Source organism: Bos mutus, chromosome 20 (assembly GCF_027580195.1).
Source record: "Bos mutus isolate GX-2022 chromosome 20, NWIPB_WYAK_1.1, whole genome shotgun sequence".
Classification (NCBI taxonomy): Eukaryota; Metazoa; Chordata; class Mammalia; order Artiodactyla; family Bovidae; genus Bos; species Bos mutus.
The window spans coordinates 1,208,289-1,235,098 of record NC_091636.1 but is presented as its reverse complement, the minus strand read 5'-3'; the positions used below and the strand labels follow the sequence as shown (position 1 = coordinate 1,235,098).

General features: G+C 40.1%; 1 protein-coding gene and 1 long non-coding RNA gene across 7 annotated transcripts in view; one reads left to right on the top strand and one right to left on the bottom strand.

Moving 5' to 3' along the window:
* The window catches only part of SPDL1 (spindle apparatus coiled-coil protein 1), a 33,201-nt gene extending 9,651 nt beyond the window's left edge, over positions 1–23,550 (bottom strand). For 2 of the 6 annotated variants that reach the window (XM_070357387.1, XM_070357384.1), the window contains exons 1-8: positions 23,395–23,550; positions 15,012–15,187; positions 13,299–13,475; positions 9,012–9,203; positions 6,544–6,693; positions 6,345–6,443; positions 6,158–6,268; positions 3,892–4,032 (exon numbers count right to left, since the gene is read on the bottom strand). In XM_070357387.1, the coding sequence (XP_070213488.1) occupies positions 3,892–4,032; positions 6,158–6,268; positions 6,345–6,443; positions 6,544–6,693; positions 9,012–9,203; positions 13,299–13,475; positions 15,012–15,170 (1,029 nt within the window). In that variant the 5' untranslated portion in view covers positions 15,171–15,187; positions 23,395–23,550. The remainder of the gene's footprint in view (positions 1–3,891; positions 4,033–6,157; positions 6,269–6,344; positions 6,444–6,543; positions 6,694–9,011; positions 9,204–13,298; positions 13,476–15,011; positions 15,188–23,394) is intronic. The other 4 variants (XM_070357385.1, XM_005888159.2, XM_070357386.1 and 1 more) reach the window with 4 other exon arrangements.
* A 52-nt stretch (positions 23,551–23,602) lies between these two features.
* LOC138984236 (uncharacterized) overlaps positions 23,603–26,810 on the top strand; it is a 264,839-nt gene continuing 261,631 nt past the window's right edge. Inside the window, exons 1-2 of the long non-coding RNA XR_011461505.1 lie at positions 23,603–23,690; positions 25,312–25,358. This is a non-coding gene — a long non-coding RNA (uncharacterized lncRNA). The remainder of the gene's footprint in view (positions 23,691–25,311; positions 25,359–26,810) is intronic.

Genomic DNA, 26,810 nt, shown 5'->3' with positions numbered 1-26,810 from the left:
TCCAGGTTAAAATAAAAAAAAAAGGAAACTATAAAAGACTATCTGTGCTATGCCACATTTGTCCAAGAAATAAAAAGGGAAGATAAAGCCTACATAAAGCTGCTCTCTTTGCACAGAGGAACAGGGCATGAGTAAATCAGAAACAAACTGGCTGCCCAGACAGGTGGGTGTCAACAGAGGGGAAGGAACGGAGACGGGCAAAACTCAGTACAGTTTTGACTTTAGACCACGTTAATGGTTCACATGCTGGAAAGAGTAAATAAATTCAACAAGGATGGACAAAACCTAATTATTTCAGATGAACAACACACTCATAACTGGTAAGGGAAAGTGCAGCACTCAATATGCCAGCAAATTTGGAAAACTCAGCAGTGGCCGTAGGATTGGAAAAGGTCAGTTTTCATTTCAATCCCTAAGAAAGGAAATGCCGAAGAATGTTCAAATCATGTACAATTGCACTCATTTCACATCGTATCAAGATTAGGCTAAAAATCCTTCAAGCTTGGCTTCAGTAGTACACGAACCGAGAAATTCCAGATGTACAAGTTGGATTTAGAAAAGGCAAAGGAACCAGAAATCAAATTGTCAACATTCGCTGGATCACAGGAAAAGCAAGACAATTCCAACAAAACATTTACTTCTGCTTCATTGACTATGCTGAATCCTTTAACTGTGTGGATCACAACAAACTGTGTGGATCACAACAAACTGTGGAATATTCTTGAAGAGATGGGAATATCAGACCACCTTAACTGTCTCCTGAGAAACTTGTATGCAAGTTAAGAAACAACAGTAAGAATTGTACGTGGAACAATGGACTGGTTCAAAATAGGGAAAGGAGTACATCAAGGCTGTATATTGTCACCCTGCTTATTTAACTGTATGCAGAGTACATCATACGAAATGCAGGGCTGGATGAAGCACAAGCTGGAAACAAGATTGCTGGGAGAAATATCAATAACCTCAGATATGCAGATGATACCACTTTAATGGCACAAAATGAAGAGGAACTAAAGAGCGTCTTAATGAAGGTGAAAGAGGAGAGTGAAAAAGTTGGCTTAAAACTCAACATTCAAAAAATGAAGATAAAGGCATCCAGTCCCATCACTTCATGGCAAATAGATAAACAGTGGAAACAGTGTCAGACTTCATTTTTTTGGGCTCCAAAATCACTGCAGATAGTGACTGCAGCCACAAAACTAAAAGACGCTTCCTCCTTGGAAGAAAAGATATGACAAACCTAGACAGTGAATCAAAAAGCAGAGACATCACTGCCGGCTAAGGTCCATTTAGTTAAAGCTAAGGCTTTTCCAGTAGCCATGTATGAATGTGAGAGTTGGACCATAAAGAAGGCTGAAAGCCAAGGAATTGATGCTTTCGAACTTTGGTGCTGGAGATGACTGTTGAGGTCCCTTGGACAGCAAGGAGATCAAACCGGTCAAATCTAAAGGAAATCAACCCTGAATATTCACTGGAAGAACTGGTGCTGAAGCTAAAGCTCCAATAACTTTGGCCACCTCAGGTGAAGAACTGACTCATTTGAAAAGACCCTGATGGTGGGAAAGATTGAGGGCAAGAGGAGAAGAGGGTGACAGAGGATGAGATGGTTGGACGGCATCACTGACTCAATGCACATGAGTCTGAGTAGACTCAGGGAGATAATGAAGGACAGGGAAGCCTGGTGTGCTGCAGTTCATGCGGTCGCAGAGTTGGACGTGACTGAACAACAACAACAAAACCTTTGAACATAGTATTTTGACTATATACCCTCAAGTTAAAAACAAAAAGAACAAATCCTGAACTTTAATGAATAATTTCAAAACTATATACATTTTAAGAATGAGTAAATAAGCAAATATATTGAGGACAATAAGAGCCAGGTTTTTCACTGTTGGAAAAAATGGGGTAGGCAAAGAACCCTGTGGCACTGGACTCAAACTGGAGTTATTAAGTACGACATCAAGGTTTTATTATGTGTTTATGTGTATATATGTGTGTGTAATACACAAAATTGTTTACATGAAACATTGCTAAACATGCATATAACACATACCTAAATACACTAAATATGTGGACATAGACTTCCTGTTCTGTCTGCTAAAAGAATCCAGAAGTGATGACATTTCAGTAGCAATAAGCACATTCAGTGCCCAGATTCTGGTTTCTAAGTGCCCTTCTTCATTTAAAGGAACCTATGTTCCTTGTAGAAATGTTGATTCCATTTGTTGTGCCAGAGTAAGGAAGTACCCCCACTGGCCAAATCTGGGACAGAGTAAATAAGGAAGTTATAGATTACAGTCCATAGGATAAAATAAGAATTTATGAAACTATATGACATCAATAAGTGAGGAGAAAAGCTCTAATTCATTATTCTAACTGAAATTATCATTTGGCAATCATCACAGTAATACGTTTCAGGCAAGAATCATCAATGGATGTTCAAGTATAAGGGGAAATAGATATACCTGGCCTAAGTAACTCCCTATGAAATATTTAAGGTTAATATCACCTGTTACAGTAGAAATAGACATCATGTGCCATCTGACGTGACATATTGAGAAAGTATTCTACTACTCCTGGAGTATTCCCATCAAAAATAAGAGAGCCTGAGGAATTGTCCCAGACTGTTTCTGTTCAGTTGTTCTGAGCAACAGAAAGGTTGCCTGACCCTTTGCAACCCCATGTACTGCAGCATGCCAGGCTTCCCTGTTCTTCTCTACCTCCTTGAGTTTGCTCCAAGTCATGTCCACTGACCTGGTGATGCCATCCAACCGCCTCATCCACTGCCACCCTCTCCTCCTTGAGTTTGCTCCAAGTCATGTCTTTCCTGACTTTAATTATATGGGCCTTTAGAGTCTTTAAAGAGACTTGACAATTAAATACAACGTATGATCACAGATTGGACCCTAGAAAGGAAAGCATTTGGTCGCTTTTGTATTCCAGGAAGGACATTAGTGGTAATTCCTAAAGTGTAAAAGGCAGCTCAGCTAAAACTATGTATCAATGTAAGTTTCCTGATTGATCATTGTACTATGGTTATGTAAAAGATAAACTTCACTGCTGAGTAACAACTTAAGGGTAAAGGGATAACTGGTTTGCAACTTACTCTCAAATGTTTCAGATAAAAATGTATATACATGGAGAGAGAGAAAATAAAAATGCAAATGTGGTGAAACTGACAACTGGGGAATCTGGGTGAAGAGTATGCGGTAATAGTTTTACAACTTTCCTGAAGGTTTGAATTTCAAAAATTTTGAAATAGTTTACTAAAGACTTGTATGAATTCCAGCTGCCACATAATACTGGACAATGTGACAAAAAGCTTACTTTGCATTCATCAAAAATTAGAGGTAGAAAGCACCAAAAAAGAATTAATTACTGGTAACACTTGACAAGAGGAACAAATCTCATTGACATAATGTAGAGTGGAAGACAGAAGCAAGAGTGTGTAGTGAACGGTTTCATTTATATGGAGTTCAAGAGTATTTGAACATGTAAAGCCGGTACAAGGTTAGACGGTGGGAGTACTCACTCAAAAGGGACATGGCAGAACTTTTCTGGAAGGCTAGAAGTACTCTATACCATGAGCTGGTAATAACTGAAGGGGGTATGTGTATGTAAACTCACTGAGTTGTACACCTAAGATATGGGTGCTTTGAGTATAAATGAGTTAAAATTTACAATAACAACAACAAATATGGGGGCTCTATTAAAAGAAGCAGTAGTCCAAACCACTGAAAAGCAAAAACAAACTGGAAGAAAAAAGTAAATATTGGTAAATCTCAATAGAAACTATAGATTAATTACATAATAAAGAAACCCACTCAAGTTAAAAGTAGCAAGATACTCAAACAAAAAACTGTTTTATTTTTAAAAGGTGTTTACACATACCTTAAATTTCTCCAGATTCCTAATTTCACCTAAGAGATGTTTAATTTCACCATTCTTCTGCTCCAACATGGCGAGCAACCGTTCCTGCTGTTCAAATTCAGCTTGAGACCCTTTCATTTGCAGCAATGTAGCGATCTGTACCTAGAAGAAAAAAAAAATTCTCCCCCATAAAATTGAGTGGGGGAGAAGATTCTGATAACTATATTTTTGATACAATTCATACTTTGTACTATACTACTTTGGCTTCATTTTAGAAGCTAAACAAATTAGCTGTGTCTAGTTTAATACTCTAATAATTTGATATTTATTTCAGATAGCCTAGTTACAGATATAACTCTCTAGTACTTATTTCAACTACTTATGAGTTGGTATCTGAAGTCCGTAACAATTGTCTGTACTTGTGTGAAACACAGCTGAACTGCATGGCTGTGGTCGAGAAGTCACCAGGTAAGTGGTAGAGAAACCCAGCAGGACGCTGTACTGTACTCACCATAAGCATTCTCATTAAGGGGCTGGTGCAGCTTCTCAAAAATTTTAATGAAATTCGGTAGTATTCAGTGGGGGAAATTATTAAGCTACTCACATTTGTAGCTTAATTGTGGCATAGGACAAGGATGGAAAGCAAAGGTAAAGGGTGCAAACTTCAATATAAAGTTATTTTTTCAAGAGCAGCAATCAACCTACCTAATTATGACTCCACCTCAACTTGGAGTTGGACAGCAACCAGAAGGAAATTAGCTAAAACCTAAACCTAGCATTCCTTTCTGCCTTTGGAAATTTCTGCAGTTCTAAAAAGTGTCAATTAGTTAAAATAAATTTTTGAGTACAGCAATTATATGAAGTTGCAGCTATGGTTATAAGTAAGAGACTACTTTTAACATTTTTAAGGATCCACTTTTTGCTCCTGCTTCATACTGGACTTCCCCGGTGGCTCAGATGCTAAAGCATCTGCCTACAATGCAGGAGACCCAGGTTTGATCCCTGGGTCAGGAAGATCCCCTGGAGAAGGATATGGCAACCCACTCCAGTACTCTCGCCTGGAAAATCCCATGGACGGAGGAGCGAGGTAGGCTACAGTCCATGGGGTTGCAAAGAGTCAGCCACGACTGAGTGACTTCACTTTCACTTCTTCTCTTTCATACTGTAAGCTAGACACATCAATCCCCCCAAAATTCAGAATGCTACCTGTGTCTAAAGATAGTTTGGGGTAGCAGAACAGTGAGAGATTAATAACAATAGCCCAACAAATGTATTTTAATGTATTTAAACAAAGAGCAAATATGAGAAAATTTACAAAGAAATAATTCCCAGATAGGGGAGAGCCAAGGTAAACCAGACAACACAACTGAAATCCTCAGAAATAAAAGACACAGTTGTTGTCCATTAAGTCAGTACTTTTCTATTTGCCAAACATGTAAGCATGTTGCTATGCCTTCGTTTAACTCCAGGACAACTCTTAAGAGGCAAGTTCTATCATCTCTATTTTACAAATGAGGTGACTAATTGCTCTGAAAAATAAGCATACTTGTCCAAAGTCACACAGCTAACAAGCGAGACTAGGATTCAATCCCAAGTTTATCTGATGCCAAAGTTTAATCACTGATCTTTCCTATTTCTTTGGTAAATCTCATCATCCTTAAAAGAGGCAGGAAACCTTACAGACTTCTAGTAAGTGCTACCACTTCAGGAGATCAGGAGTCTAAGGGTTGGCACAATACTGGAATCTAATTTCCACATACTTTTCTGTTACCAGCTGTTCGGCAAAAATGACGCCCAACAAACCTTAATATTAAAAGGGCTGATATGCTTGACTTGAGAAACTGCAAGGAAAGGAAATTCAAACTTCAGTCTATTAATAAGCCTTTGTGGGAGAACTGAAGAATGGTGAGAGAGCTAGCTTTAGTTGAAGTAGACATTTCAGGGCTACCCTCAGAAAGAAACCAGGCCAACAGCAGGACAGAAAAATTTTTTAATACTTGATTTTTCCCATTACAAAGAAAGAGCTAATGGCAAGGCTACTAAGAATTAAAAACTCAAGGCTAGTGAGTAATAATTAAAAACTCAATCAATCCATGAATGCTACATATACCACTAAAATCTACACAGAATTGAATGTTTTTAAATAAAATATAAAAGGGATCTCTCATTCAATTAAAATATTTTTTTCTAAGGTCATGTAGTTCTAGAAATAATCGTTAAAGTGTATTACTTGTACAAGTCATACTGATACAAAATAAGGTTGAATAAATCTTACACTAATTCTTACCTTCATTCTTTGCATCTGTTCTCTATTAAATGCATTTTGCTTCTTCAGTGACTGATACTTGACTTTCATGCTGATAAGCTGACGTTCCATTGCTGCCCTTCGATCCTCCACCTACAAAATATAACATGTTTAAGTATGCTTTTATTAAGTGAAATGCCAATGCAATCAATGGAATATTTTTATGTACCTCTGCAAACAAAGAATTGCCTTTACTGTTGGGGTCCAAGGCTTGCTGGAGGGCCTGGTCTAGCTGCACCTGAAGGTCCTGATTCACTACACGAGCTTTCTAAATTCAAAAGAGAAAACAATTCAGCTACTTGACATAAGATTAGCAAGAAAACAACTTATATAAATTGGAAAAGATGGTATTACTATAATCACAATACCTCTAAGGCATCATAGTAAGAAACCGCTTCTTTCTCTCGCTCTTCTTTTTCTCCTTTAAGCCGGTCTACTTGGCGCATTAAATTAGCATTAAGAAGCTCGAGTTGTTCTTGTCTGTACTGTAGTTCATTCACTTCTTCTTGGAGCGTGGTCTATTAAACAGGAATTGAAAAAGAAGAAACTCTTGAATAATCCTTCAGTTAGCAGCTGTCAGTTTATCTATGAGCAGAGGTTAACACTCAAAACTAAAACTAATAACTACTCAAAGATTATTACAGTGCATAATTAAGAAAACAGCAAAATTCTGTAAAGCAATTATCCTTCAATAAAAAATAAATTCAAAAAAACTCAAAAAAATTTTTTTAATTATTTTTTAAAAAGTGATCAAAAAAAGACTCCAGAGACTGTTTCTTTTCTATGAATTTAAAACTTTCATTTTTAAGTTAATTTTAGCTTACAATGAAAAAAATTATACACATATATCAACTTCCACTGTATGGATCACAGCAAACTCTGGAAAGGGGTACCAGACCACCTTACCTGCCTCCTGAGAAACCTGCATGCAGGTCAAGAAGCAGCAATTAGAACTAGACATGGAACAATAGATGGGTTTAAAATTTCAAAATTACTAAGTCATGGCTGTATATTGTCACACTGCTTATTTAACTTATATGCAGAGTACACCATTTGAAATGCCAGGCTGAATGAATCACAAGCTGGAATCAAGATTGCCGGAAAAATATCAACAACCTCAGATATGCAGATGATACCACTCTAATGGCAGAAAGTGAAGAGGAACTGAAGCGCCCCCTGATAAAGGTGAAAAGGAGATTGAAAAAGTTGGCTTAAAACTTAACATTCAAAAAAACGAAAATCATGGCATCTGGTCCCATCACTTCATGGCAAATAGATGGGGAAAATGTGGAAATAGTGGCAGATTTTCTTCGGCTGCAAAATCACTGCAGACGGTGACTGCAGCCATGAAATTAAAAGATGCTTGCCCCTTGGAAGGAAAGCTATGACAAACCGAAACAGCATATTAAAAAGCAGAGACATTACTTTGCCAACAGAGGTCCATACGATCGAAGCTATGGGTTTCCAGTAGTCATGTACAGATATGAGAGATGGACCATAAGGAAGGCTGAGTGCCGAAAAATTGATTCATTTGAACTGTGGTGTTGGAGAAGACTCTTGAGAGGCCCTTGGACCGCAAGGAGATCAAACCAGTCCATCCTAAAGGAGATCACTGGAAGAACTGAAGCTGAAGCTCCAATACTTTGCACACCTGACACAAAGAGCCAACTCACTGGAAAAGACCTTGATGCTGGGAAAGACTGAGGGCAGGAGGAGAAGGGAGTGAGAGAATGAGACGGATGGGTGGCATTACTGACTCAATGGACATGAGTTTGAGAAAACTTTGGGAGATAGTGAAGGACAGGTGTTAAATGGTCAGGAAGGACAAAAAGGACAAAAGGACAGGAAATTAAATGGTCTTGTTTAGGCTTCAGAGACAAAGCAGAGCAGGCCTCTGACCTTGCTTCTAGCCTGCCTGGACACTACCCTGACTGTGAGTGACTGCCTGCTGTGAGCGCAAGACTTGCAGCACTACAGATAAGATGGGGAAGAATTTTGAGACTGTGGAGACCTTGGAGGGGCCCTGGCCAACCAAGCCCCAGGCGTAACAACACTCCAAGTTTTACAAGACAAAACAAACAGCATTAACATGAAACCAGGCTTGCAATTTGGTCAGACTGATGATTATACCAGTTTTCGTCCTGGGATTATAGGCAGGAACCCTGAACTGCAATTTTCTGAAGTCTAACCCAAGTAGTGGACATGCTGCCTGGGACCTTGGGACAATTGGGACTCCAGATGTGCTCTGACACGGGATTTCTCAGCACCGTTTGAGTCTGGATGTTGGTCAAAACCCAATTTGTTGACGTATCCTCTGTTCTATTTCCCTTTTCTTTTAATGTTACTATATTGAAAGTAAGCTAGATAATTCTCTAATAAATATTTGTATTATTTGTATAGAACAAGTGGCTTAGTTTGTTAACAAATCCTTTGAACCTGAGACTAAAGTGAAAACTTTCGGCAAAACAATAGGGTGCTGCCGTTCATGGGGTCGCAACAGTCAGACATGACTGAGCAGCTGAACAACAAAGCACCTTCTGCAGGACCAACTTTTATATTGGGCTTTTATGACACAAACTAGGATTAGAATAAATGTCTAAATTCTTCCAGAGGTTCCATTAATCTAAAAGTAAAGTCTGCCTTACATAATCATGTAACTTAAAGCTTTACTTTAATTGAAGGAATCCATTTAAAAACTTATTTTTTAATTAGATCAAAGTTAGGCCAAAAAATATTTCAGTCTTAAAAGTAGCTCATAAGGATTATTACAAAAACATGAAAAATATACAGCCAGAAAAAGGAGAAAACTCCATAATACACATGCCATAAAAACTACCTTCACATTTTCCATTTCGGTCAGCTCAATTTGAAGAGTCAGTGTCTCTGAAGACACACTTTCATGTACACGTTCAGACATTTGCATTTCCTTTGATTTACTAGAAAGGAGTTTCTCCTGATGATCCACTTTGTGCTTCAGCTGCTTTTCACTTAGCCGAGCTTCATCTAACTCAGCTTTCAGTGTTTCTAACTAAAAAAAGAAAAAAAAGAAAAAGTAAAAGGTCATCAGAACATACAATTGCAGTACAAAGTGTTCTGGTACCTGCAGGACAACTATTTTGGAAGGCAATCACACTAAACAAAATTATTTAACCCCTTTTCCAAAAATGTCACATTGCTTCAGTCTTGGAAAACTAATACAGGCATACCTTGTCTTACTGCGTTTTGCTTAATTGTACCTCCCAGACACTACATTTTTTTCAGACATGGAAAGCTGGTGGCAATCCTGAGCCAAGCAAGTCTGCCAAGCAAGTTTGTCCAATAGCATTTGCTCACTTCTTGTTTCTGTGCCATATTTTGGTAATTCTCACAATCTTTCAAACTTTTTTCATTATTTTATTTGTTATAATGATCTGTGATCAGTGATCTTTGATGTTACTGTTGTAAATGCTTTGGGGCATCACAAACCACACACTCCTGTAAGAGGGTGAGTTGAATTGACAAACTGATAAATTGATGGAGCTGACTGCTCCACTGAACGGTCGTTCCTCTCTCTCTTCCTCTCCTAGGGTCTTTCTATTCCAAGACACAACGATATGAAATTAGGCCAATTGCTAACCCTACAATGGCCTCTGAGTGTTCACACCTCTGACTTTAAATCAAAAACTAGAAATGATCATGCTTAGTGACGGAAGGCTTATTGAGAGCTAACAGGCCGAAAGCCAGGCCTCTTGTGTCAGTTAACCAAGTCGTGAACTGACAGGAAATGTTCTTCAAGGAAGTTAGAACTGCTACTCTAGTGGACACACAAATGATAAGGAAGCTGAAGAGTTTAGTGCTGATAAGGAGAAAATTTTAGATGTCTAGATAGCAGATCAAACCAGACACAACATTCCCTTAAGCCAAAGTCTAATAAAACTATCTTCAATTTTACGATGGTTGAGAGGCAGGTGGAAGGTGCCGAAGAAAATTTTGACGCTAACAGAGATTGGTTCATGAAGTTTAAGTAAAGAAGTTGCAGCCAATGCTCACTGACCATTCTGAAACCCCTAGGGCCCTTAAAAATTACATTTAATCTGCTCTGCTTGTGCTCTATAAATGGGACAACACCTGGCTGAGAGCACATCTCTTTACAACATGGTTTACTGAATATTCAAAGTCTACTATTGAGACCTACTTCTCAGAAAAAAGATTCCTTTCAAAATATCACTGCTCACTCAGAGTGCACCTGGTCACCAAAGTGAGATGTGGGAGATTCAGGTTGTTTTTGTGCCTGGTAACACAAGATCCACTCTGCAGCCCACAGGATCAAGGAGTAATTTTTGACTATTAATTCTTACTACTTAACTGCTGCAATTTCATGATAAAATGATAATAGATGAGGAGTTGCGTCTTATGGATGAGCAAAGAGAGTGGTTCTGAGATGGAATTCACCCTTGGTGAAGATGCTGTGAAGACTGCTGACATGGCAACCAAGGACTTAGAACAGGACATAAACTTAGTTGACAACGTAGTGACAGAGTTTGAGACTGGGCCTCCCGGGTGGCACTAGTGGTGAAGAGTCCACCTGCCAATGCAGGAGAGGGAAGAGGCGTAGGTGGGTTTGATTCCTGAATTGGGAAGGTCCCCTGGAGGAGGAAATGGCAACCAACTCCAGTATTCTTGCCTGGGAAATCCCATGGACAGAGGAGCCTAGCAGGCTATAGTCCATGTGGTCTGAGGCATAAAGGTTGGACACCACTGAGCATCTGAGCAGCAGCAGCAGAGTTTGAGACAATTGGGTCCAATTTTGAAATAAGTTCTACTGTGGATAAAATGCTACCAAACAGCTTTGATGCTACAGAGATACTGCTCGTGAAAGGAAGAGTCAATTGATACTGTTGACTTATTTTAAGAAATTGCCACAGCCAACCCAACCTTCAGCAACCACTGCCCTGATGAGTCAGCAGCCATCAACACAGATGAAAAAAAAAGATGACTTTAAAAGACCACTTTGGAAACTAAAAAATTCATGTGACTCACTTTACTGCAGTGGTCTAGAACTTTCCCTGCAGTATCTCAGAGGTATGCCTATATGTGTCACATCCTCCTTACAGGAGGAGGATGAAGCTTTAGGGTCAGGTCGAGGTTTAACCTGTCTCACATTCCTCAAATGTAAGACTATAAATGATTCTACCTGCGTTATTGTGTGGCTCTCAACCGAGATTAGGTGGGTAAAACATTCAGTACCACATCTAACATTCACTAAATGGTTTGTTAATAAAAGTCTTTTACTTGATGTCCAGGGTTACCATTATCATCTATATTGAATTACATTGAATAGGGTCTCAACATTCCTAGAATATATACTGATATTTGCTTACTATTTAAAAAATAAAGAGACTTCTATTTTGATTTCTTTTCCCCTTTCAATTTTATCATGTAAAATAAAAATTTCACCTGATTGATATATGTTGAAATGTGTATATCCTTCTGAAAAACATCTGAATAACCCAAACTTAATCTATGATGAGATGACTGCTGCTGCTGCTGCTAAGACGCCTCAGTCGTGTCCGACTCTGTGCGACCCCGGAGACGGCAGCTCACCAGGCTCCCCTGTCCCTGGGATTCTCCAGGCAAGAACACTGGAGTGGGTTGCCATTTCCTTCTCCAATGCATGAAAGTGAAAAGTGAAAGTGAAGTCACTTAGTTGTGTCCGACTCTTAGCAACCCCATGGACTGGGGTTTCCTATTTGGCCAAAGCTACGTATCTTTTAACAGGCAGTGACGTCCCTTGTTTTATAAGCACACAACTAATCCTTACACATCATCAGAGTAGGTCTGGACTCCTGGCCATGTTGCCACCGTGTGAAAAATGAATGGCATGACAGCGATAAAGGAAACAGGCTACCTGGACAGTCGTGCAGAGATGATGGTGAGCTGGACTACGGAGTAGCGGATACAGATATTTTGTAGCTCAAGTTCTTAAGAGCTTGTTGATGGACTAATGTGAGAAATAAGTGAAAGAAAGATGGCAAGTAAAACTCCTAATTATTGGTACAAGTAATCTGAGAACGTAAGAAGACTGAAAATATTTTTTGAATGATTTAGTCTTTACCAAAAAGCCATCTCTATAACTGGCCTTACTTTAGACTCAATATTTCCTACATTACTTTTTTGTTTAGGTATTGAAAGTTATTGCTAAACTGAAAATATCCATGAGGAAGAAAAAAAGCATCCATATCAGTTATTGGTGTCTCAACCTGCGTAGCTTCAGACAAGCTGGATTATTATTTGTCAGAGTGGTAAGCAAGATGATTCTAAGCATTGCATGAAAGCATATTTTGATAGTTATATTTTATTGCATATTAGGAAAAAAATAACCAGCTCAAACATAATATATTTCATTGATATTGTTACTCAAAATTAGAGAACATTTAAAAGAGAGTCAATTTAATGAGAATTAACTAACCAGCACAGGTGGTACAGATACATAAAAATCTTAAAAGATGCTACACGAAACACGGTGAAGCAGGCTTTGACATGAGAACCAAATTTTGACTGATAGTCTCTAGCTCTATAATCTTGTCCAACTTTACTCAATCTGTTTAAACATTGGTTTTCTCATGTTATATGGAGATAATAATGGTACCTCCCTTAAGGAGTTGTGTATGAACTAGATCATATGTATTAGTTTATCTTCAATAAACAAACTGTAAAATATATATTTTATAGTTATAAAATATACAACTCTAATGTACATTAATTTACCAAAAACTATTGGTTTCTTTGCGGAATTATAAAGTGTACCACCAGCTGCAGTGAAGGCTAGGAAACTAGTCTTTCTGAAAAGGGGTCGGTATCCTAAACACTCTAAAGGAGGCCATGCTGATCAGAGCTAAAACTCCTTAACAAATACGCAGTTGCTAAAATTAAATAATTCAATTTAACTACTAAAATGTTATTTAAACAAACCACTAAGGTAACTACTGTTTCTCAGTGTTTCCGCTCCTCATATTAAGATAATGGAACCCCTCATCTCAGCTATTTTGCACAGATGGTAGTAAGAAAGTCTTTCATCATCTAAAGTTTACAAATGGTTGCATGAGCGTGAAATACTTCTGTTTCAAAACACAGATGCCCAAACCTTTTTCTTCAGTTCATTCACTTCCTGCCCATGGCTTCTGCTCAGTGTTTCTTCTAATTGCTCCAGATGCATTTTCTGTTGTTGTTTAATAGTTTCACATTCAGAGCTCAAACTTTCTAACATTCGACTCTTGAGCTCAACTTCTCTCTGAAGAGTGTATTTTTCTTGTTCGTAGCTCTGAAAACAGATTCAATTATAATTCAGTTACATAAAAATAACTTAAAGCCATCACACATAAGCAGTTTTCATCTTTGAATCATTCCTGTTTCACACATTTGCTGCTTTCTAAGTAACAACCACATGTTCAATCTGGAATAACTATAGCTAGTATTAATGTAAAAAAAACCCTGAGAGGTGATTTGAGACTAAATTAAAGTTCATGCTGGGCATATGGTAATTGCTTCTACGTCCTGTCAAAGTAAAAAGTGATCTATGGCTGTCAAGTCAAGTAGTCTCTGCTAGGAAGAAAAAAAAAATTAATAGCACTTAAGTTTATTTAGTAAGAATTATTTGGTTTGATAATAATATTCTCTACTTGTAGCTCTAAGTAAAATGAAGAAAAGGTCATTAGTTCAAACCTCAACAAGCTTTAAAAAAAATAAGATAAAATTAGGTTTAAAAGGAAAAAATTAACAATAAGGGTGGTCATTAGTTTTTTTAACTGCTATGTTTAAATTTGGAGATCAAAGTTTAAATACATTACTGAGCATTTTCTAAGTAAAACTGATTTATTCATTCTTTTAATAAAAGCATGTCAGATATTAGGGATGCAGCTGTGAGCAAGAGACAAAAAATTCCTCTCTCTCATGTCATGTCTCTCATGAGAGTGGGGGACAAATAACTCAGAAAGAGGCAAGAGCTCCTGTGGAGCCCGTAAGGCAGGACTAGTATAGCTAAGAACAAGGGAAAGTAATTCATAAGATGAGGTCAAACGTTGAAAGCGGTTAGACTACATGGAAATCTACAAACCCAGGTAGGGAACTCAGTTTTTGTGGTAAATAAAACGGAAAGCTGCTCCGTGCTCTCAGCAGAGCTGTGACATGACCTTTTATATGCTCCTCAATGACCATCTGGCTGACATGTAAAGAGTGAACGGTGTGAATGGCAATCTGGGAGACAGGAAACCTAATCAGGAGGCTATGATAACAGTCCAGGGGAGAGATGATGGTGGTCTGAACAAGAGCAGCAGATGTTCTGTAGGTCAAGTTTTTAGAGCTTACTAGTGGATTAAATATGAGAAATACGGACAGAAAGATATTGAGTAAAACTTGTAGATGTTTGGCTCAAGTAACTGGATAAATGTTTTTATAGTTACTAAGTAAGGTAAAGAATTCTGCAAGAGCATGTTTGGTTAGTGGGCAAGGAATCAACTATTCTGTTTATGTTAAGTCTGAGATGACCATTAGTGGGCAACGGACTACGAAATCTAGACTTAGGACAGAACTAAGGAGTTGGTGTAGCATCAAGACAAACCAAAGTCTAAAATTCAATATGAAGTAAAGAAAAAGAACATATTTTTCAAACTCAGAACACAGAGTCAGAAAAAAAAAAATATTAGAGATTCATTTAGTTCATTTCCCTGTAGATGGGTGGGAATTAGACCTAAAATTTTCAGAAAACAAAAATATTAAATTAGTAATATTAATGACTGCTGGACAACAGCAATCTTCAGTGGCTAAGCACAAACCGGTGAACAGGAGTCTAGTGTCCTACCTCAGTCAGGGTCATCATTTCATTGCGGCATTTATCCAGTTGATTCTGCAGTTCATTCTGGCTCTCCACTAGTTGTAAACCATACTGTGCAGCTTTCCATCGCTCTTCTTCAGTCTCTTTGAGTTTGCATCGAAGATCTGCTATTACATCTGACTCCATGATTTTTTTCCTGTCTACTGTAAATAGAAGAAATAAAAGTATCTAAACTTAAACAAAAAACTTCATGTCACTAATAAAAGATACAAATGTGTTGTGTGTGTATGTATACATTCAATATCACTGCCACATGAAAACACAGTATTAAAGATTTTCTCTTTGACTTTTAAATGGTCAAATTTGCATTACTGTTATAAGAGTAAGGTCTGACTACTTTGTTACCCAATTTGAGAACAAATGAAATAGAACAAAAAGAAAAAAAAAAGATGAATACAATTTAATTTTGCTTCTAAGGAATGCAGTATTAGGAAACTATTCAGTTGTGTGCTAAGCTTCCTTAAATGCTACGGTAGGATGATCTCATAATTATATCACTATACAGGTAACCAAGTTAAGAGAACAGTAAAAGAAATCAACAAACTTTATAGTAGCATATCTTCTATTTAACTATAAAAAGGTACCTCTGAATAAGATTGATAAGGTAAGGACTAGCATGTCCACAAGTGTTCACAACAGTGTTAACTTCCTGAACACATTAAATCTGCCACATTAAATGTACTTTATTGAAAACAGACTCACTAGCATTTTGCTAGTTATTCATAAGAACACAAGCAAAACAGACACCATGTTTAGAGTAATTAAAGAACAACCTCATTCTAGAGTTTCAAGCAAAGACTTAAACATTTAATATAGAGCTCAACCTCACTCATCATCCTTCCCCACTGGTTCCAGGCTCCTCAGTTCAGTTCAGTTCAGTCGCTCAGTCGTGTCTGACTCGCGACCCCCTGAATCGCAGCATTCCAGGCCTCCCTGTCCATCACCAACACCTGGAGTTCACTCAAACTCACGTCCATCGAGTCAGTGATGCCATCCAGCCATCTCATTCTCTGTTGCCCCCTTTTCCTCCTGCCCCCAATCCCTCCCAGCATCAGAGTCGTTTCCAATGAGTCAACTCTTCACATGAGGTGGCCAAAGTACTGGAGTTTCAGCTTCAGCATCATTCCTTCCAAAGAAATCCCAGGGCTGATCTCCTTCAGAATGGACTGGTTGGATCTCCTTGCAGTCCAAGGGACTCTCAGGAGTACTCTCCAACACCACAGTTCAAAAGCATCAATTCTTCGGTGCTCAGCTTTCTTCACAGTCCAACTCTCACATCCATACATGACCAATGGAAAAAGCCTTGACTAGATGGACCTTTGTTCGTAATGTCTCTACTTTTCAATATGCTATCTAGGTTGGTCATAAATTTTCTCCCAAGGAGTAAGCGTCTTTTAATTTCATGGCTGCAGTCACCATCTGCAGTGATTTTGGAGCCCCCCAAAATAAAGTCTGACACTGTTTCCACTGTCTCCCCATCTATTTCCCATGAAGTGATGGGACCAGATGCCATGATCTTCGTTTTTTGAATGCTGAGCTTTAAGCCAACTTTTTCACTCTCCTCTTTCACCTTCATCAAGAGGCTTTTTAGTTCCTCTTCACTTTCTACCATAAGGGTGGTGTCATCTGCATATCTGAGGTTATTGATATTTCTCCTGGCAATCTTGATTCCAGCTTGTGCTTCTTCCGCTCCAGTGTTTCTCATGATGTACTCTGCATAGAAGTTAAATAAGCAGGGTGACAATATACAGCCTTGATGTACTCCTTTTCCTATTTGGAACCAGTCTGTTGTTCCATGTCCAGTTCTAACTGTTGCTTCCTGATCTGCATACAGGTTTCTCAGAAGGCAGGTCAGGTGGTCTGGTATTCCTATCTCTTTCAGAATTTTCCACAGTTTATTGTAATCCACACAGTCAAAGGCTTTGACATAGTCAATAAAGCAGAAATAGATGTTTTTCTGGAACTCTCTTGCTTTTTTGATGATCCAGCAGATGTTGGCAATTTGATCTCTGGTTCCTCTGCCTTTTCTAAAACCAGCTTGAACATCTGGAAGTTCATGGTTCACGTATTGCTGAAGCCTGGCTTGGAGAATTTTGAGTGTTACTTTACTAGCGTGTGAGATGAGTGCAATTGTGCAGTAGTTTGAGCATTCTTTGGCATTTCCTTTCTTTGGGACTGGAATGAAAACTGACATTTTCCAGTCCTGTGGCCACTGCTGAGTTTTCCAAATTTGCTGACATATTGTGTGCAGCACTTTCACAGCATCATCTTTCAGGATTTGAAATAGCTCAACTGGAATTCCATCACCTCCAGTAGCTTTGTTCATAGTGATGCTTTCTAAGGCCCACTTGACTTCACATTCCAGGATGTCTGGCTCTAGGTGAGTGATCACACCATCGTGATTATCTTGGTCATGAAGATCTTTTTTGTACAGTTCTTCTGTGTATTCTTGCCACCTCTTCTGAATATCTTCTGCTTCTGTTAGGTCCATATCATTTCTGTCCTTTATCGAGCCCATCTTTGCATGAAATGTTCCCTTGGTATCTCTAATTTTCTTGAAGAGATCTCTAGTCTACCCCATTCTGTTGTTTTCCTCTATTTCTTTGCATTAATCGCTGAGGAAGGCTTTCTTATCTCTTCTTGCTATTCTTTGGAACTCTGCATTCAGATGCTTATATCTTTCCTTTTCTCCTTTGCTTTTCACTTCTCTTCTTTTCACAGCTATTTGCAAGGCCTCCCCAGACAGCCATTTTGCTTTTATGCATTTCTTTTCCATTGGGATGGCCTTGATCCCTGTCTCCTGTACAGTGTCACGAACCTCAGTCCATAGTTCATCAGGCAATCTATCCGATGTAGTCCCTTAAATCTATTTCTCACTTCCACTGTATAATCATAAGGGATTTAGGTCATACCTGAATGGTCTAGTGGTTTTCCCTACTTTCTTCAATTTAAGTCTGAATTTGGCAATAAGGAGTTCATGATCTGAGCCACAGTCAGCTCCCAGTCTTGTTTTTGCTGACTGTATAGAGCTTCTCCATCTTTGGCTGCAAAGAATATAATCAATCTGATTTCAGTGTTGACCATCTGGTGATATCCATGTGTAGAGTCTTCTCTTGTGTTGTTGGAAGAGGGTGTCTGTTATGACCAGTGCATTCTCTTGGCAAAACTCTCTTAGCCTTTGCCCTGCTTCATTCTGTACTCCAAGGCCAAATTTGCCTGTTACTCCAGGTGTTTCTTGACTTCCTACTTTTGCATTCCAGTCCCCTATAATGAAAAGGGCATCATTTTGGGGTGTTAGTTCTAAAAGGTCTTGTAGATCTTCATAGAACCGTTCAACTTCAGCTTCTTCAGCGTTACTGGTTGGGGCATAGGCTTGGATTACTGTGATATTGAATGGTTTGCCTTGGAAACGAACAGAGATCATTCTGTCGTTTTTGAGATTGCATCCAAGTACTGCATTTTGGACTCTTCTGTTGACCATGATGGCCACTCCATTTCTTCTAAGGGATTCCTGCCCACAGTTAGATATAATGGTCATCTGAGTTAAATTCACCCATTCCAGTCCATTTTAGTTCGCTGATTCCTAGAATGTTGACGTTCACTCTTGCCATCTCCTGTTTGACCACTTTCAATTTGCCTCGATTCAGGCCATTGTAAACAAAAACTTTGGCTTCTACTCTGGGTGAAATGGGAAGTCACTGCAAAGTTTGGAGTAGAGACAGATACGTTTAAAAGGATCATTTTGGCTGATACGCTGAATAGTTGGGAGGGAAGCAAGTTGAAAGCAGAAAGATCAGGTGAGATGGCCAGTCCTACCAGAGTGGCTGCCACAGAAGGTGATGAGATTTAACACATATTCTGAAGGCAGAACCAAAATGATTTTTTGACAAATGGAATGTGGGATGTATGAAAGAGAATTTTAAAAGGCCTCCAAAGCTTCTGGCTGAGCAACTAGTAGAATAGATTTGCCAATAACTTTTAGTTGAATGAAGCCCAGACTGCTAAAGCTGGCATTACAGTTTTATAATATGGCTTCAGCTTGACTTTTTAACCCTTTAACCCTCTACTCCCCAATAGAAATTCTCCAGTATAGCTCTTTTTATACCCTTCTTAGATCATGCTAATTGGTAAATTGCCTTCTGCTCTCCTCTAAATCCATCATTCAATATCTGGCTCAAGTTGGTCTCTTCTGTCATTTCTCCCGCCTTTACCTCCCCAGAAATTATGGTTGTTCCACTCTTGACACTTGTTATGTGTATTAAGAGACTGAGTACTTCACCTTTTTTTATGTTTATATGTCCTCACTACAAGAATATAAATAATGTTGGACAGAAACAATATAACATGAGCACAAACACAGTTTTTCTTAAATCTCCCACAGTTCATCTATAGTACTGTGTTGTCCATGCTCAGTAATTCACAATGTTACCTGAATTAATATGGAGACATGTCAGGGGCTCGGAGAAGGCAATAGCACCCCACTCCAGTACTCTTGCCTGGAAAATCCCATGGATGGAGGAGCCTGGTAGGCTCCAGTCCATGGGATCGCTAAGAGTTGAACACAACTGAGCGACTTCACTTTCACTTTTCACTTTCATTCATTGGAGAAGGAAATGGCAATCCACTCCAGTGTTCTTGCCTGGAGAATCCCAGGGACGGGGAAGCCTGGTGGGCTGCTGTCTATGGGGTCACACAGAGTCGGACACGACTGAAGTGACTTAGCAGCAGCATAAATTTTTTAGTTCTGTGTTCATCAAAGTACAAGCATAATTAAAGAGAAGAGGACAAAGGATGGAGCCCTGTTATGAGGTGGAAAAGAAGACAGCAAAGGATACTCAAGCACGATCAGTGAGCTAGGAGGAAAAGGAAGAGCACGTGCTGTCTTAGAACTCAATAAACAAACATGTATTAAGGAGGTAGATGATAAACTGCACCAAATGCTAAATCAAATAAGGTGAACACTGAGAACTGGCCATTGGATTTAAATTCACGGAGGTCAACTAGAAGATGACCCCAAGAATAGTTGTGATGGGGAGACTGGGGCAAAAGCCTGACTGGAATTAATTGGAGAGAATGGTAGAACAGTGGATAGCAAGCACAGTTTTGCTGCAAAGAGCAGATAAATGGAGCAGTAGCTGGAGATGCACTAGGGTCTTTTTTTTTTAAGATGAAAAACTCTTTAAGAAAAAACAACAGCAAGCTTGTATAACAAAGAAGAGATCAAGCAAAGAAAAACTAATGATATAGAAGACATGGAGAACTACGGAGTAATGAATGTGCAGGGTCTGATTTCTGGGCAGGTACATGAATGTTTCATCTGAATTAAAGGAAAGTATATGGGTACAGACACAGACACTGATAAGTATGTAGACACAGTGTTCAGAGTCTGCATGAGTGCCCTTCTGCTTCAATTTATCAGTAAATTAGGAAGGTAAACTATGAAGATGGAGGAGGAAATATAGGGTTTTAGAAGGGGGGGTAAAAAAAAAAAAAAAAAAGAATCCTATGTTATCCAGGACTGGCTATCACTGCTCTAAAATGCAAGACCTCTCCAAAGCTCGTACATGATGGAGCCAGCCATTAATTGTTGAGCTGTTAATAATAATTTGTATTTGCTAAGGATTTACCATTTGCCAGGCAGAAGAGCTTCAAATGCACTATCAGATTTAATTCTCTTAATGGGCCTGAGCTATGTACTATTGGCATCAATATTTACTGAAGAAAATATGGGACTAGCCTCAAGATATCCCAGCCATCAATGTCCAAGACAGCCACAAAATTAGCTCTCATTCACTCTAAAGATTTGCTGGAATTCCTATTATGTGTCAGGTACTGTGCTGTTGCTGAGGATACAATGTGATCCTCAAACCAGACCATATGCCTGCCTTCTTGAATTTTACAGTCTATTACTGGAAAGATGTTAAATCAAATAACTGATAATGTAAAGTTACAAGTGTGTTAAGTGCAAGAAGGAGAGGTGTATGGTGCTATCTGAACCTATAACTCAGGGCAGCAGTCTCAATCTGGGTGGTGGCGTGGGGGCAGGGTCAGAGGGAATAAGGACAAGAAAGATTTCTCTGAGGAAGTGACTTTTCAACAGGTGTAATGAACATCTAAGAGTAACCTATCAATCTGCAGAGAAAGGTAGCCAGGGTTGAATAAAAACTATAGCTAATATGTACCAGATACCGCACTCGATGCTTTGCAAACATTATTACTGCAAACTCTGGAAAATTCTTAAAGAGATGGGAATACCAGTCCATGTGACCTGCTTCTTGAGAAATCTGTACGCAGGTCAGGAAGCAACAGTTAGAACTGGACGTGGAACAACAGACTGGTTCCAAATAGGGAAAGGAGTATGTCAAGTCTGTATATTATCACCATGCTTATTTAACTTATATGCAGAGTACATCATAGAAATGCTGGACTGGATGAAGCACAAGCTGGAATCAAGATTGCCAGGAGAAATATCAATAACCTCAGATATGCAGATGACACCACATTTATGGCAGAAAGCGAAGAAGAACTAAAGAGCCTCTTGATGAAAGGGAAAGAGGAGGGTGAAAACACTGGTTTAAAACTCAACATTCAGAAAACGAAGATCATGGCATCTGGTCCCATCACTTCATGGCAAATAGATGGGGAAACAGTGGAAACAGTGTCAGACTTTATTTTGGGGGGCTCCAAAATCACTGCAGATAGTGACTGCAGCCATGAAATTAAAAGATGCTTGCTCCTTGGAGGAAAAGTTATGACCAACCTAGACAGCATATTAAAAAGCAGTACTTTGCCAACAAAGGTCCATCTAGTCAAAGCTACGGTTTTCCAGTAGTCATGTATGGATGTGAGAGTTGGACTATAAAGAAAGCTGAGTGCTGAAGAATTGATTCATTTGAACTGTGGTGTTGGAGAAGACCCTTGAGAGTCCCCTGGACAGCAAGGAGATCCAACCAGTCCATCTTAAAGGAAATCAGTCCTGAATATTCATTGGAAGGGCTGTTGCTGAGGCTGAAACTCCAATAGTTTGGCCATCTGATGCGAAGAACTGACTCATTTGAAAACACCCTGATGCTGGGAATGATTGAAGGCAGGAGGAGAAAGGGACGACAGAGGATGAGATTGTTGGATGGCATCATCGACTCAATGGACATGAGTTTGAGTAAACTCCGGGAGCTGGCAATGGACAGGGAGGCCTGGTGTGCTGCAGTCCATGGGGCTGCAAAGAGTCAGATGAACTGAGTGACTGAACTGAACTGAAACATTATTTTATTGAATCCTCTCAACAACCCTATGAGATAAAAGGGTTACCCCTCCCCCCAAACCATGGACTGCAGCATGCCAGCCTGCAGGCACTCCATGGGGTCTCAAAGAGTCAGACCCTACTTGGCGACTGAACAACAACCCCTCATTTTACACAGATGCAAACTGAAAGGTTAAGTAACAGAGGCACAGAAAGGTTAAGTAACTTGCCCAGGGTTATCAGGTGGTAACACTGATAACTCAGTGGCTAAGTGAGATGGGAACAGGATTTCGTTCCATAGCCTGGTGCTCCTAACCACTTTGAAAAAAGCATGTAGCAGACAGGAAGCTCAGGGGATCAGATTGCTTGAGTTGTCACCCCACCTTCCGTACTGACCGGCAGCATCAACTTGAACAATTTCTCCAATGTCTTGTTTAGTCATCCATAAACCAAGGTCAGTTACAATAGGGTTTTTGTTTAAGATTAAACCAGCAATGGGTAAAAAGCAGCTAGAGCGGAATCCTACACGAAACTGTCTGAGCAGCGCTGTCCAGTAGAAAAACAGTGCGAACAAGACACGTTGATTTTCAATTTTCTAGGTTCCACGTTCATTTTATAAAGTAAATAGTGGTGAAATTCACTTTAACAATGCGTTATTTAACGCAATATATCCGAAAGATTATCATTTCAACATGTAGTCGTCATATTATCAACCAGAGTGTAGTCTTTAAAATCCAGTGTGTATTTTAATTACATTTGTAGCCTTTCTCGAATCGGACTGCCACATGTGTCATACAGCCGGCCGACATACAGCCAGCGCAGATCCAGTGTTCGTTATCCCCCAGACCCAGGCAACGGACCCGACTTTCCGTATTTACGCAGAATTCCCGGGGGCAGTCGTAGCGGCCCAGCGGAATATTAGGGCCGGCTAGGAATTTGGTCTGTAAGGGCTGAGTTCTGCCGAAGCAGCTGCTCCAGCTAAAAGCCTGGGCGGAGACCCAGGCCCCAAGTATTCCTAGGCCCTGCCCTCCTCTCCCCAGGAGCCCTTCTCTACGCCGCCCCGGCGCTTCCCCCTTCATACGCACCTCCCTCCGGGCCCCTGGCCCCTACCTTTCTCTCCTCACCCTTTTCCCTGCTGCTGCAGCTCTCCGCGCTCAGATTCCCGACGTTAACTCCACGGCGACAGCGCACAATCACCAGCCCATTCACTCACCAAGAGCTCGGGTAAGCGCCAGGGCTTTTTGAATGCAATTCCCGCGAGAACTCACGTCACGCGATACTTTCCGCCCTAGCGTCGCGTTAAGGGAAAAAAGGGGAAGGAACGTCCAAGACAGTGCCACGCCCCAGCTACGGCGGGTTTGGCGCAGGCTCAAACGTAGCTGTGTGTCGCGTCAGCCTTACTCACGGTTGGTTTTCTGGATGTTTTGGGGGTTTTTTGGTCTTCGTTTTCCCTAGAGACAGTGCTTTCTGGAGGGATAGTGTCACTCGAAGGCGAGGCGGCGGGGGAATTCCCTCGTGTGCTGGCTTAACGGCCCGTTGGCCGGTGTGCATCCTGAAGGCTATGCCTTGTGGTAGCTATTTTAGGGTTCCAGAAATTTCACTGAGTGTGACACTGCCTAAAAGCATCATAGACAGAATCACAGTTAGGTTTATAAGACAGAGTGCCAGTTAATTTTACACAGTTTATCACATTTAAGCCCGCCAACAGCCTTATGAGGTGGGTGCGTGCTAATCGACTCAGTCGTGTAAGACTCTGCGACTCTATGAACTGTATAGCACATCAGGCTCTTCTGTCCATGGGATGCTCCAGGCAAGAACACTGGAGTGGATTGCCAGTGCCCTCCTCCAGGGGATCTTCCCGACCCAGGGATGGAACCCGGTCTCTTCTGTCTCCTGCATTGGCCGCCAGGTTCTTTCCCTCTAGCGCCACCTGGGAAGCCCTATGAGGTTCTACAGAGGAAAACAAGTCCCAAGAAGAAAGATACCTTAGACAAGTGGTAGGACTAGAATTTGAATTAATGCAGCCTGCTGTGCTGCTGGAGAAGACTCCTGAGAGTCCCTTGGGCAGCAAGGAGATCAAACCAGTCAATCTTAAGGGAAATCAACCTTGAATACTCATTGGAAGGACAGTTACTGAAGCTGAAGCTCCAGTAGTTTTTGGTCACCTGAGGTGAACAGCCGACTCATTTGACAAGTCCCTGATGCTAGGAAAGATAGAAGGCGGGAGGATGAGATGGCTGGATGGCATTACCAATGCAATGGGCCTGAACTTGGGCAAACTGCAGGAGGTGGTGAGGAACAGGAGGGCCTGGTGGGCTGCGGTCCTTGGGGTCGCAAACAGACATGACTGGGCGACTGAACAAGTCTGCTAAAGTCCAAGCTCTTGCGTGTGTCTTTAAACAATTATTTTATATTTTTTAAACCTGATGCCTATTCAAAATTTTGAGCAATCAGGAATAATAATAGCCAACATTTAGTGAGCACTTCTGAATCCATTAGCAACTGTAGTACAGATCAAGTTATGCTTTTGAGCCCATTTTTTTTCTTGCTTACTCGAGGACTTGGCCATATGTGCTTTCTTCTTCATCATCAATTTTTTCCCCCTCTGTTGGATCTTCCCTATCAACAAGTAAACATGCTGTAATGACTTCCATCTGAAAAATAATGCTAACCTTCCTTGACCTCGTTGGGCTTCCCTGGTGTTTCACTGATAAATAATCTGTCTGCCAAGCAGGAGACCTGGGTTCAGTCCCTGGGTTGGGAGGATTCCCCTGGAAAATGAGATGAAAATCCACTCCAGTATTCTTGCCTGGGAAAGCCCATGGACAAGGAGCCTGGTGGGCTACAGTCCATGGGGTCGCAAAGAGTCAGACACAACTGAGCCACTAAACAAGGAACAAGTCGAGCTCAGTCAGCTTACCACCTCATTATTTGCTTCCCTTGGTAAAATTCCTGGGAAAAAAAGCCTACACTCATTATCTTAATTTTCTTATTCTTTGTTCTTTTTTTTTTTTTTCCCCACTTTAGGTTTTGGTCTCACCACTCCAGTGAAATGGCTCTTCTCAACATGACCAGTGAGTACTATCTTGCAAAATCCATTTTTCAGCCCTCACTCAACAATTGACAGTTGATAGCTCTCCCTGAGTCTCCTTAGGTGTTGGGATGCCACACCTCCCTGCTTTTCCCTTCTCAATTTCCTTTGCAGGCTTCTATTTGTGACTGAGATAGGCTGCACTAAGTTAAGGATTGATCTGGGTTCAAAGACTGACAACAGTGATACCTTTGTGTTGCTCACAGTATAGCCTAGCAAATGCACTTGGGGCCTGAATTAGCCAGATACTCCTTCATTTGTCATCACCCCCCAAGTTCTTGAATAAATGAAACCTGATTTTCCTTTTCATTTGACAAAGATTTTTCAACTCAGAACTCGGGAAGATACCATTCTAACCTGGTCCAATCATGACTGGCTGAAATTAGGTAGTCTATAATGTATCTGAACTTCATTTTTCTCCTTAGTTACATGAATACATAGGCCTATGTTTCATTCATGTCTCTTTCAAATTTAATATTTTGGAAATATTTTAAACTTTTATTTATTATTTTTTATTGGAGTATCATTGCTTTACAGTGTTGTGTTAGTCTTTACTGTATACCAACATAAATTAGCTACATGTATGCCAAAGCCTTTGACGGTGTGGATCACAATAAACTGTGGAAAATTCTGAAAGAGATGGGAATACCTGACCACCTGACCTGCCTTGTGAGAAATCTGTATGCAGGTCAGGAAGCAACAGTTAAAACTGAACATGGAACAACAGACTGGTTCCAAATAGGAAAAGGAGTACGTCAAGGCTGTATATTGTCACCCTGCTTATTTAACTTATATGCAGAGTACATCATGAGAAACACTGGGCTGGAAAAAGCACAAGCTGGAATCGAGATTGCCGGGAGAAATAGCAATAACCTCAGATATGCAGATGATACCACCCTTATGGCAGAAAGTGAAGAGGAACTAGAAAGCCTCTTGATGAAAGTGAAAGAGGAGAGTGAAAAAGTTGGCTTAAAGCTCAACATTCAGAAAACGAAGATCATGGCATCTGGTCTCAACACTTCATGGGAAATAGATGGGGAAACAGTGGAAACAGTGTCAGACTTTATTTTTCTGGGCTCCAAAATCACTGCAGATGGTGATTGCAGCCATGAAATTAAAAGACGCTTACTCCTTGGAAGAAAAGTTGTGACCAACCTAGATAGCATATTGAAAAGCAGAGACATTACTTTGCCAACAAAGGTCCGTCTAGTCAAGGCTATGGTTTTTCCAGTGATCATGCATGGATGTGAGAGTTGGACTGTGAAGAAAGCTGAGTGCCGAAGAATTGATGCATTTGAACTGTGGTGTTGGAGAAGACTCTCGAGAGTCCCTTGGGACTGCAAGGAGATCCAACCAGTCCATCCTAAAGGAGATCAATCCTGGGTGTTCATTGAAAGGACTGATGCTGAAACTGAAACTCCAATACTTTGGCCAC